General features: G+C 37.6%; 1 protein-coding gene across 1 annotated transcript; it reads right to left on the bottom strand.

Annotated features, from left to right (window-relative positions):
- Nucleotides 1–368: 368 nt before the first annotated feature.
- Nucleotides 369–12632, bottom strand: LOC142985206 (UDP-glucosyltransferase 2-like). The gene is made up of 10 exons (XM_076133240.1): nucleotides 12496–12632; nucleotides 5826–5971; nucleotides 5375–5471; nucleotides 4965–5136; nucleotides 4294–4488; nucleotides 3669–3888; nucleotides 3050–3272; nucleotides 2426–2645; nucleotides 1288–1391; nucleotides 369–720 (listed from the first exon to the last, which is right to left on the bottom strand). Exons 2-10 carry the CDS (start codon nucleotides 5964–5966, stop codon nucleotides 521–523), a joined length of 1572 nt encoding a protein of 523 aa, XP_075989355.1. The 5' UTR covers nucleotides 5967–5971; nucleotides 12496–12632; the 3' UTR covers nucleotides 369–520.
- Between the last annotated feature and the right edge of the window lie 485 nt (nucleotides 12633–13117).

Here is a 13117-nt window from a genome sequence, read left to right on the forward strand (position 1 = left end):
GCACGTTAAATTGTGGCTGTAATTTTCAAAGATCTTTGACAGTCGTTAATAGCAGTCAGAAGCTTGAAAGTCTGACAACCATTCTTACCGAAAGGTATCGTGTTATAACTCACGTAACAGGGTTGTGGAGGTGAGATAGGCAGTCGCTCCATGTAAAATACTGGTATCTATTTGCATCCGGTGAGACTGGAAGCCAACTCCAACATAGTTGGAAGAAAGGCTAGACTGATTGATTGGTGATTCATGACAAAGATTTAGGTTTACAATTCATTACACTTTTGTGTAATTTGTAAAAAATAAAACAAAATGACTTAACCAAATTAATTTTATTTGTAAAAATGAAATATTTATCAAAAAATATCTTTATACTGTCTTACTAATAAACGTGTTGTAAGCTGTGATTAGTTATACAGTGTTTTGTCTTCACTCATATACAGTTACAACATTGTAAGTGATAAAACACTGTATAACTAATCACAGCTTACAACACGTTTATTAGTAAGATTAATTCTTCTTAAACTTAACTCCTCTTCTTCTTAGAGTCTTTCTTCTTATCAAATTGGCTTGGTTTGCCAAAGATCTTTCTGTAACACATTGTTAATGCTACTTTGAGCAAAATTAGCACGATGGCGAGTGCGGCCAACACCGCCACGGCCAGGTCCAACAGCCAACGTTGGTACCAACTGTATTGGAGGGAGAGGGAACGAAGGTGGTAGGCTCCTGGAACAAAAAAGCTCAATTGTATTGGTTTTGTAGGTACTGGACCATTTAGGGGCACGAGGGCATGCCCCTATATGGGTTATTGACAAAAAGAAGTGCTGAATGTGGCCTCTAAATCAGCATGATTATGGCAGAATAGATATAAGCTAAATTATCCATATTATTGTGCAATATTTTTGATAATCTAGGAGCAGTCTAAAAAAACAATAGGTACTGTCCTATACGTGTATGTTCATCAACCCCACTTCGTTGATTTGGGGCTAGTTTACCCACTTCTGGATAAGTATGTTTTGTGATTTAGCCGTTGACCTATATCCACTTTCTCGTAAAAAAGTTTCAACGGCCATAACAATATAGAAATTTCAGTAAAGAACCCTGGAGTTCGCTCAATTTTTCTAGAGGAGAAGTTAAAAGAAGTAGGCTCTCTATTCGTCAGAATTATTCTTACAGATGACAAGCAGTTCCATCGAGTCTTGGCTATTTTTTAAAGAATGTTTTTGGTGAGATTTAACTAAAATGAGGCGATTACATAGTTACGCATAAAGCTAGAAAAAAGATCCAAGTTACCTTTAGTCTCAATAGCCAAGTTAATGTAATGTGCTGCAAGCTTCGAGGGCCTCACTGGACGCCCTTTGAACAACTTAGACAAGTATTTTACTCGCTCTGTATAACTGAAACAAGGTTAAACAATTAAATGCAATGAAGATACTGTCTAGATAGGTACGGCTACTTTATTTTGGAAATATCTATACTAATATTATAAAGCTGAAGAGTTTGTTTGTTTGTTTGTTTGAACGCGCTAATCTCAGGAACTACTGGTCCGATTTTAAAAATTCTTTCAGTGTTAGATAGCCCATTTATCGAGGAAGGCTATAGGCTATATAACATCACGCTACGGTCTTTAGGAGCGGAGTAGCAATGAAAAATGTTACAAAAACGGGTAAAATTTGGACCCATTCTCTTAGGTGACGCAAGCGAAGTTGCGCGGGTCAGCTAGTATATAATATGCATGGCAAGGTTCTCAAATTGTTATTTTATGCTCCTGTATTGCCTAGATAAAATCTTTGACAGTCGTTACCAGTAGTCAGAAGCTTGAAAGCCTGACAACCAGTCTAACTGAGATGTATTGAGTTATAACCCAGTTTATTGGGTTGCGGAGGTCTGATAGGCACTCGCTCCATGTAAAATACTGTTATTTAATCAGTGAATCTGGAAGCCGACTCCAAAATTTTTTAAAGTTCGGGATCTCTTGTTAAAACAAATTGCAGAAACTTCACACTTATCATAGTTTGTATTTATGAATTATATGTATATATATTTATAAGTATTATATTTAGTTTATAGTATGTTTTTAATATCGTCTATTTAGATAATATATTGATTTATTCGTATTTAATATTTTATCATTATTAGTAATTATGTATGTATATACCTACTTATCCATATTTATGTACACTCACATGAACCATTGTTATTTATTTGTAAACCTCTTTCTCATATTAATTTTCCTCTTTTATTATTTAAGCACCTACTTCATTTAATCTCTGCATCACCCCAAGGTAGACTGGCAGAAAATGCCTTTGGCATTAAGTCCGCCTTTATACAATTTATGTATAAGAAGTTTAAATAAATAAATAAATAAATAAAATAGTTGGAAAGAAGGCTAGGCTGATTGATATTGCTAATCTATTTAAAATATACTCACGCTGGGTTTTTAAGAATTTCCCTGAGGTTCTGATCCAATTCTTCCGCCATGTCAGGCTTGAAGGTAACTCTTAAAGCATAGCCCGACTTCACAGCGCGTTCAGCATTGGCCGGTTGGTCTCCAAACACTGGCACGGCTAGTAATGGGACGCCGGTAGCGACTGCTTCAAGTGTACTGAGCTGACCACCGTGGGTTATGAAGACTTTCACATTCGGGTGAGCTGCAAAACATTAGATTTAAATATCATTGGGCAACTCTCACACGGTCATTTGATTTCAAACTAAGCAAAGATTTACTGTACCGTGTTCTACGCTAACCAAATAAAAAAAAGAAACAGTTACGTAACTACAGCGTATTTCTATGCTAAATAGAAATCAAAATCAAATCATTTATTCCTTTAGGTCGAATGCTGACACTTATGATAGCCAATGATACAATTTACCACCAGTTCGGAAGGTAGGGCCAATGAGAAGACTGGCAAGAAACTCCTGGCCACTCTTTTTAATCGCCAAATGGTTTTAACAAAACATTGTTTTTAACTTCTCATAAAGAGTAGCTTGCTTATTGACTGTAGTCAAGTACCCAATTAAAGATAAATAAATCAAGTACGAAATTTCCACTTACCTAATATACTAGGTTGTGGCATCCACGGCCTCACATGGACATTGGGAGGCAGTTTCTCCGGGATATTCTCCTCAAACTTCCACAGGACCGTGTAGGGCAGTTTGGCGAACTTGGCTAGAAGGTCCTTCCTCGTCTGGTCCTCGAGGGCCGCGGAACGCAGGACTGAACCCATACTGAAGTAGATCACTCCTTGCTTGGAGTTGTCGAGGAGTTCTTGCAGGTCCTGGAAGATGGAGAGGGGTGGTGAAGGAAAATTAAAGATTTTAAAGCTATAGCAGTAAGAAACTGTGGTGCCATCGGTAGTGTATGCGACAGCCGAGCAAGAGGTCTCGAGTTCGAATCCCGAGTCGTGCCAATAAAATCTTTTCTTAGTTTTCTGTTAGGAAAATCTCAGAGATTGCCCGGAGTGCTTTGGAGAGCTAGTAAGGCCGTCAGTCCTGCGCCTGACCTCTCTTTGATCGTGTCGACTAAGCCGCTTATAAATAATGTCCTTCTCTGTAGGCTGATTTCCATTAAACTTGCGGCCGTAGCCGAAATCGACGACATCTCATCATCAATTTTTTAACAGAAAATCTAGTTCAATCGATGAATGAAATTTTGAACCCAAAAGTCATTTTACCTTGGGCAATGGTGGAGGGTCTTCATCATTATGGAAACCAGCGATGTTGATCACATTGGGAGGCATAGAGAACGGCGGCGAGAGTGATTCGTGTGCGTTCAGTAGTAATATAGACACGTTGTGGAAGGCGTCGTCGAAAGCCGGGAGTTCGAACCCGCGGGCCTTAGCTAGCGGCCCGAAGATCTTGTTGTATTCGCCTATGGTCCATGAACGATCAAGCCTGGAAGAAAGACATAGTTAGATATTTACAAGGTTTCAATGAAGCAGGAGCTACTATGTTCGTCCAATAAATTTAACCCATTTACGTCCCACTGCTGGGTCTCACAAGTCTTTGAACGGGGGGCAGGGATTAGACCTTGAGTTCACCATGCTGGCTAAAAGCGGGGAACTTTGTGTCCTTAAGAAATGTATTAAAAAACTTTTAGGCATGCAAGGTTTTATCACGTTTTCCTTTACCGTTAAAGCATGTAATAATTATTTCTAATACACACATAACTTGGGAAAATCATTGGTGTATTGCCTCGCGGATACGAATCGATCGGCACCGAGGTGGTGCCAACTTACACCCCTCGGTTATCAAGAAAGAACAAGTTGTTAAGTAAGTTGAATAATTTGGAATTCTTACCAATCACCCACCGACATAGCAGCATATATAAAAGCGTTGGCAGCTCTCTCGACAAAGCTCATAGGTATACCAGCATTGTTGAACATGAGCGGCACGGTACTGATAGACCTGACCTCGTCTACCTGCGTCTCCTGGAAGGGCATCATCTGAGTACCGGTCATCATTATCCAGGGAACTTGCTGGACCGCTGCGACCCTGAAATATCAAGGTTTTTGGGTAAAGCCGGTAATAAAAAGCCAACAGTAGCTTCTCGTTAACATGTGCCGTTCAACCCACTGTTATCTTAATTGACAACAACCTGGACCGAACTTTTACGTGTCTTCTGAAGCACGAAGACGCTCGACACAAATACCAGTAAGTAATTTGTATCTTACCTAGAAGAGCTCCGTGTAAAATCTGTCTCTCTTAGTAATCAATCTCTGTTAAGGTTACTTTGTGAATGCCTGAGCATATTATGCATTCCGATTCCTCTGTGTAACGTTACGTACGTTAAATTGAGGTCTCGGCTGACAACCAGTCTTACAAAAGGGAACCGTTTTTTTAACGCAGGTTACTTTGTTGTGGAGGTCCGATAGACAGTCGCTCCATGTAAAACCCTGGTACTCAGCTGCATCCGGTGAGACTGGAAGCCGACTCCAACATAGTTATTAGAAAGGCTATTACTTTCCTACCCACACATGACATCATTGAAGAAGAACTCAGTGACGACGGCGTCGAACTGCGTGTTGACGAGAGTGTCGATCACGTCCTTATTGCTGAGGGTCGCAGTCGTGATGTTGTGAGCGAACTCCTTCACGAACGATAAACCGCGCTGGAGCGTCTCTGGACTTGCCATGTTCACTCCTAGGGAGGAAATATAGTTTTATGCATCAAAAACAAATATTTGTGCTCATTACACAAAGATTTGTCCCGGGTGGGATTCGAACCCACCACACGCGGCGCTACGGTTATGCCACTGCGCCAAACGTGCAGTTATAATACACTCATAACTTTAAAATGTCATCGCCCAGGTTTTTTATTGCTCAAATACTTGGATTGGTACCAAATGTTTGTGTCCAAAAGCGTGAATTATAACACATACCTTGAACCATCTTTGCAATAGGGCTAACGTCAATGATTTTTAATGTCTTCGGCGGATTCTTGCCCACTTTTTCCGGGAATGGCGTGACCCATGTTACCTGAAATTGTAAGAAGAAAAAACATAAATAGATATACAAATTTACAAGATAAAATGGTATCTACTATAAAAATAGGCTAATAGACTGGTAAACTTGGAAACTCTGACTTAAGCTTATATTTTAGAATGTCAAAAAGGTTCTTTAAATCATGTTTTCAATTCGATACCGATCAATAAATACAAGCCTAAGGGCCAGTTTCACAGCTCACGACTCAGTGTCAGATAAAACTGCTAGATAAATTGACGGGAAGTATATAAAAACCACAGTCAAAATTCCGTCTGTCAAGTTGTCTAATACATATTTAGTTAATTGGTACAGGCTTAAGTACTGTACCTAAATTTAATAAAAACTTACCGAATGACCTTCATTAAGTAATGCATTGACAATTCCTCTGCCGAGCTGGTTGTGGCTGTGTGAAGGTACGGGGAATAAGCCCAGGATGTTGTAGCCGAAGGTCGAGGAGACCAGCGCCAGGAGAAGGAGGAACAGCTTCATTGTGTCTGAAACAAGAGATGAAAATTAAAATCAAATCACCAGCTCGGCTTAGCCTTTCTTCCAAGCTATGTTGGAGTTGGCTTCCAGTCTCACCGGATGAGGCTGAATGCCAGTGTTTTACATGGAGCGACTGCCTACCTGACCTCCACAATCCATTTACCTGGGTTATAACACGATACCCTTCGATAAGACTGGTTGTCAAACTTTCAAGCTTCTGACCACTGTTAACGACTGTCAAAGATCTTCGAATATGACAGCCAGGACCCACAATTTATCGTACCTTCCGAAACACGGAGGAACTCGATATGTGTTAGATGGTCACCCATCCATAGAACAACCTCGACAAGCGTGGCTTACCCTCAGAGATCAATCCGCGCGGCTGTTGTTAACTAAGCCACGAGCTCGTCTCTGTATTCTATGATTAGACAGATAAGTAGGTAGACTACTGGCTTATAAAGATATGAAATCAAAACAAATCTGAATTGTAAATACGTTTTATTGTTACAATATCAATAGTATCAAAGTTATCATTGTTATCAGACACTGACTGATAAGAGGCTCATATCACTGCGGAATACATTAGTCAATCTAGGCTATCTATGGGTATTTCCTAAGTGAAAACCTAGGTATTAGTTGTATCAATCATCAATCAATTTATATAAAACTCTTCCGTTACTGACTGACTGATGGACAACGCACAGCCGAAACTACTGAGCGTAGAAACTTGAAATTTGGCATGAAGATTCCTTAGGAAGTGTAGAGGAGCACTAAGAGAGGATTTTCGGAAATTCCGAAGGGGTGAAATTTCACGCGGGCCGCGGGCGTAAAGCAAGTGCATTATAAAGTCCCCTTGCCACGTTTATTCGCAATAAATTCATATCCATACATACTTTGAGTAATAATGTTATAAATGCAAAAGTTTGTGACTTATTTTGTTTGACAAGCGTGGCGGACTCAAGGCCTAACCCCTCCCCCTCGTTTGGGAGGAGACCCTTGCCCTGCAGTGGGACAGCAATGTGTTAAAAAAAAATAAAAAACTTTTGTGACAATGTATGTTTGCTTGGTACTCCTTCACGTAAAAATTACTGAACCAATTTGAATTCGTGCATAAATAGTTAAAAGCCTGGATCACAGATAATGACATCACTACTTTTTGCTCCGAGAAATCATTTCCCAAGGTCGAAATTGAGGGCGAAATCTAGTCCTTTTATACAAGACCACCGGTTACGAGTACTACGCACCGGTCTGACCTTTGCAAAGGACGTGTTGTCCTTAGGACTGTATCCCACTAATATTATAAATGCGATAGTCTGTGAAGATGGGTGCATGTTTGTTACTTTTTCAAGAAAAAACTACTGGACGGATTGTAATGTTAAGAATAACTCTTTTATCCCGCAAGTTATTGAAAAGGTTCTTGCAAGTTTATCAAAGTAAACTTTTACAAACAAGACGTTGTTGTTTTTCATTTGACTAAAAGATTTTGGAATGGGATTTAGCAAGTAGCTTAGCTTTAGGATTTTACTGAAATTTGTAACACAGATAGTTTATAACCTAAATTCATCACACATTACTTTTTACTCTAAAATTTTTTTTCACGTCAAAGCAAAGTCAAATATTTTTTATTTCGTTAACTGTAACAAATATTTGAAATCGTCAAAATATTTTTTATCTACCACCACACGATCACCAATATTAACTTTGCCGTTAGAGAGAAACATCGTGATGAAACCTTGCTTAAAAATAGCATGCACTATGCAGTATTCCTAACCCGCGTTTGGCGAGCGTGGTGGACTCAAGGCCTAACCCCTCCTTTTCTCAGGTGGGACCTTTGCCCAGTAGTGGTACAGTAAAGAGTTAAAAAAAGTCTTCATCCCACGGGAAAGGTTTTTATGAAGAAAAGAGTGAAAAAATAACGTGTGAGTCTTAATCAATGAGTCTTGTTTTACAGTAGTTATAAGAATTAGCACGATCATGGTAATTCCTTTAAACTACTATTTGCTTATCTAAGTATTAAACAATGACTTGCTAAAATATTGATTTTACCTGCAATGCGTGTGACAATCGTGTGAAAAGATTAATGTGTTGACGTCATAAAAACGATGACCAAGCATTTTTAGGCATTTAAAATTTTTTAATGTCCTCCTAGCCGATATCATTGAAACCGGCCAATGGCGCAGGACTTTGTTTTTAGTGTCTCGTGTGTACAATACACAGGTACTCTCTCTATTCCTTCACTCTCATAATCTGGTGGGACGGATAACCGACAAAGAAGTTTCGCTCGGCAGATGCGCTGCTCGAGCTAGCGGCGAGGACGGCGGGGTGTATCATAGCAGTCATTCATAGCACACATAGCACGCAATATCCTTCCATATAAAAAACAATATCTTAGCTGAATCCTGTTCCACCAGTGCTTTGCTTCGCTTGAATGTATATGATTGCAGATATCAAACGCATCAAATAAATAAATAAATATTGTTGGACAACTCACACACGGTCATTTGATTGCAAACTAAGCAGAGCTTGTACTATGATAAACAAATAACTGATAAACATACTTATATACTTCTAAATACATACTTATACAGATACATTAACATCAGAACAAATACTCGTGCTCATCACACAAAGATTTGTCCCGGGTGGGATTCGAACCCACCACACGCCGCGCAACGGTTATTGCAGTGAGGTGACCGCTTAAACCACTGCGCCAAACGTGCAGTTTTAATTGTCGTTTAAAACGTTTAGCTGATAATGACATAGTTTTGTCGATAGTTCTCCCACGACCTTGTCTGCGAGCTGTTTATCTTCATAATTATTTATTATCTATATCTGTTTAGATAGTGGCCAGACATGACAATGATATTCAAAAACCATTGCGAAAAACTACTGTATTTGTTCCTCAAGACGTTAGCTGTCTAGTCCTGCGAGGGTTTTGGCGATGTACATTTTTTTTAAACACAAATCCCGCGCTGAAACTCGCTCTTGCGTCGCGGGGAATTTTATAAACATACAAATAACGGACGTGTAGTGAGTATTTGTAGAAACCATAAATATTTCTTCCGTGTGGGAATCGAACCCACGATGCAATAGTAGCGGCGTGGTGACACTAACCACTGCGCCACAGAGCCGGTGCTAAGCACTATCAATGTATCAATGCGCTATAGCCGCGTTGAATGTCAATGACAAACATATTTACATTTATTATTAGCACATATGTTACGTGAATTACATAATAATCAGCCTTTATATCGTCATGATGGCCCCGGCTTCCTACGAGTTAGCTATTGTTATTCACTCGTACATTTATAACTATTAATGCCCGGTTTCTGAGGCACATTTAGCGGTAGTTTATCTACTCAAAGTGTTTTTTTTTTATATCAGTTTTAACGCTATTGAATAGATAACCTACCGCTAAATGTACCTCAAAAACCGGGGGTAAGAGACACTAAAACACGGAAGTTACTAACTATGTTTGTATGCATGTTTGTTATATCGTCGTTGATGAGTCAATATATAATACAGCAAACGTGAAATTTTACAGGATAGAACTTAGAAATCGATTATTATATTTTGTAAGCTGTTTTTCTATACTACGCCAACTTAAATTGTAGTAAAATCGATTTTTATGCCAAATTACAAAAAAAAAACACAAACAAATATCAAAAAATTACAAATCTTATATACTTATCAAGTTTTTCACTGTAAAGTTCACTTTTAAAGAGTTACTTAGTTTAAATAGCTGCTGTAAACTATATTTTAAAATAGTTACTTTACAAAATAACCTGCAGTCGCCATCTTGCAATAATTACGCAATTGGTTCGTTGACTTCACAGGTCAATAGTCCACGATCAAGGCCGGACTAAATTTGATGATTACAACAATAATAATAGTGCGAGACCATCATTTGTGGTCTACAGTTCTGTTGCTTGTCTATGATTGATGTGTTTTGGTTAAGTTCATTTTAAAACTAACTCATTATATTTAAATCTATTCTATTATTAATTTAGTTGTCATTTTTTGGCAATTTTTTTAACTGCACACTGTAAATTATCAATATAAAATTGTAATACATATATTGACATTAAAAAAGCAGTGAGTTTTTTTCCGTTTCTTCTCACGAGCAACCAGCTTTTCCAAACCGTTTTTTTTTTATATGAGATTATTTTAAATACTTTTTACGAAGTTAACGTGTTAATTAGTGCTATAATCTTAGGGATTAAACAATGTTCAGCATAGTGGCTTTCAAATAGTTGTCAACTGAGATACGTGATATCCCTCTGTTCAAAATTAATTGTCACCGGTTCTAACGGTGAAGGAAAACATTGCGATGATTCATGCATGTTTTAGACTTAGTTTACTTATAGTTAATTTTCTTGTGTACAATAATAGGTTATAAACAAGGAAGAGTTATTATATTATTTCTTGGTAAAATAATAAGTTAACGTGTAGACTTTTCCTTGTATAGTTTTAAGGCCTTTTGACGGCTTGAGCATTTTGACACGAGTCCAATGACTAAGGAGGTTATATATACTGAGTAGGTTTAAACAACAATAATCCGAATAGATAAAGCCGAGTGGTTTAAGTTGGCACCTCCCACGCAAGTGGTCGCAGGTTCAATTCTGAGACAACACACCAATGACTTTTCCAAGTTATGTGTATTAGAAATAATTGACACAAGCTCCAACGGTGAAGAAAAACATCGTGAGGAAACCTTTCATGCCTAAAAAATTGTTTAAAAAACATTTATTGAGGGCATGCAAAGTCCCCAACCCGCACTTGGCCTGCTTGGTGGGCTCAAGGCCTAACCCCTCCCTCATTACGGGAGGAGACCCTTGCCCAGCAGTGGGACATTAATGGGTTAAATTAATTATTAATATTATTTATTGAGGGCATGCAATAGTCTCCAACCCGCACTTGGCCAGCGTGGTGGACTCAAGGCCTAACCTGGGAGGAGACCCTTGCCCTGCAGTGGGACAGTAATGGGTTAAAAACCTGATAGCCCCAAAACTTGTGTATAAGAATCTATACTAATCTATACTAATATTATAAGCTGAAGAGTTTGTTTGTTTGTTTGTTTGTTTGTTTGAACGCGCTAATCTCAGGAACTACTGGTCCGATTTGAAAAATTCTTTCAGTGTTAGATAGTCCATTTATTGAGGAAGGTTATAGGCTATATAACATCACGCTACTACCAATAGGAGCAGAGTACCAGTGAAAAATGTTACAAAAACGGGGAAAATTATGAACCATTCTCTCTTAGGTGACGCAAGCGAAGTTGCGCGGGTCAGCTAGTATTTAATATGTCTACTAACTTGTTGGACTATTGGTTTACTACTACCTATACAACAACAAGCTAGTTGGTTCTTGCATTAAATATGTGCGAATAACGTCATAATCGAAATAGTCATATGCATGTGATGATATTGTCCATAAAAATGACATGACGTTGTTCACACGTTTGACCCGAAGGACATAGATATTTATTTTAATTACTGTTGGCTCACGAGTTATGGAACTAGTTTATTTATTTAGCTGTCGTTTGTTCAAAAGATTTCCTGCGATAGAAAATCCTATGTAATGTTAATGAAGATCTATGTAACGAAGTTCTTTAGCTTTTGTTCGTTTTAAAACATTTCCTGGGATAAAAAGATCGTATTTAATGTTCAAACAGGTTATAAAACTTCTATCTACCGAATTTAATAAAAAAATAATTAATAGTTTAACGTGATGATTAATAAATATTTTCAGACTTCCGTATTTATATTAATAACCGATAATCGTGGTGTACATAGCTCTGATTAGTTATAAAGTGTTTTGTCACTTACAATGTTGTAACTGTATATGAGTGAAGACAAAACACTGTATAACTAATCACAGCTTACAACACGTTTATTAGTAAGACGTTTACTAAAGATAATATAAATAAAATCTCAGATACTTTACAATATGAGTAGGTAATTTGTTATTTACACGACTGTCATCAATATTGATGATGATTTATGACTTAAAAGTTATCTGATAGCGTAAAAACTGTGATTATTATTTAGAAGGAAGTTACACATTTCCTTGTTTTTTTTTATGACATTACAATAATTTATATAAATAATTTTAAGCTATATAGATATGATCTGTGTATGTCTTTTCAAGGCGTCCCCTCCCGGCGTTTTTATTTACGTCCACAGTAAACTTTATAGGTATATACTGAATACAATTTATAAATTATTTGACTAAAAGTATATTAACAAAACAACTTTTAGTATAACAATTGTATCATGGAACCACAGAATACTAATTACTTCGGGTTAAAGTTAATAACGCGGCCGCGTGGTAGTATTAAATCCATAATAATAGCGCAAATTGTAAAATAACCATAAAATAAGTACTAACAGAAAACAAAACACGATCATTATGCTCTACACCCACATTTAAAAATACAAGGCATCAAAACATCATTACCGCTTCGCCCTTGAAAAAAAAAACATAAATCATAGACTACAGAAAAAAACAATAAAATTAAAAAAGAACGCACCTGTCAAATTCAAATCACATAAAAAAGTACACCATTGATTTTTATGATTGAAATTAGTTATTTTGTTTTTAAATGTTTATTTAATTTTTGTATACAGGTCTTTCCTGTTGGCGCGCGGCGCGTTGACTGATTCTAACATCAAACAACATGAATTGATGAGCTCATTATCTTAGCGCGTACACGCAATAAAGGTTTAGTTAGATGAGTGGCTTAAAATACTAGCAATAGATTAACGTATTGCATATGTCGTCCTAGCCGAAATTCGACTACGGCGGCCAGTTTCATTGTAACCAGACAACTGTGCAGGACTTTGTTTATAGTGTCGTGTGTACAATACACAGGTACACTCTCTATTCCTTCACTCTCATAGCCCGGTGGGACGGATAAACTGACACGACCAGTGAGAGGTCAGGCGCAGAACCGACGACTTTACGTAAATTTTTTAAAGAAATTGAAACTGCGAACAAACTGTGGATGATTAACAAATTTTCATTCATTTCCAAAATCCGTTTGATAGGAAATTTCATCATCATATACATATATAAACTTGCTACTTCGCGAAAGTATCAAACCAAATTATAACAAACCTTCGGATTCACGAGACATGGTAGGTCTAACAGTT

This window comes from Anticarsia gemmatalis, chromosome 29 (genome assembly GCF_050436995.1).
Source record: "Anticarsia gemmatalis isolate Benzon Research Colony breed Stoneville strain chromosome 29, ilAntGemm2 primary, whole genome shotgun sequence".
Classification (NCBI taxonomy): Eukaryota; Metazoa; Arthropoda; class Insecta; order Lepidoptera; family Erebidae; genus Anticarsia; species Anticarsia gemmatalis.

What these genes read in the sequence shown, in the direction of transcription:
- LOC142985206 (XM_076133240.1), bottom strand. Translation starts at nt 5,966, where the DNA reads ATGAAGCTGTTCCTCCTTCTCCTGGCGCTGGTCTCCTCGACCTTCGGC. An exon ending in TATTGCAAAGATGGTTCAAG is followed by an intron (nt 5,137 to 5,374) that starts GTATGTGTTATA and finishes TTTCCTCCCTAG; the next exon opens with GAGTGAACATGGCAAGTCCA. An exon ending in GCTATGTCGGTGGGTGATTG is followed by an intron (nt 3,889 to 4,293) that starts GTAAGAATTCCA and finishes TCTTTCTTCCAG; the next exon opens with GCTTGATCGTTCATGGACCA.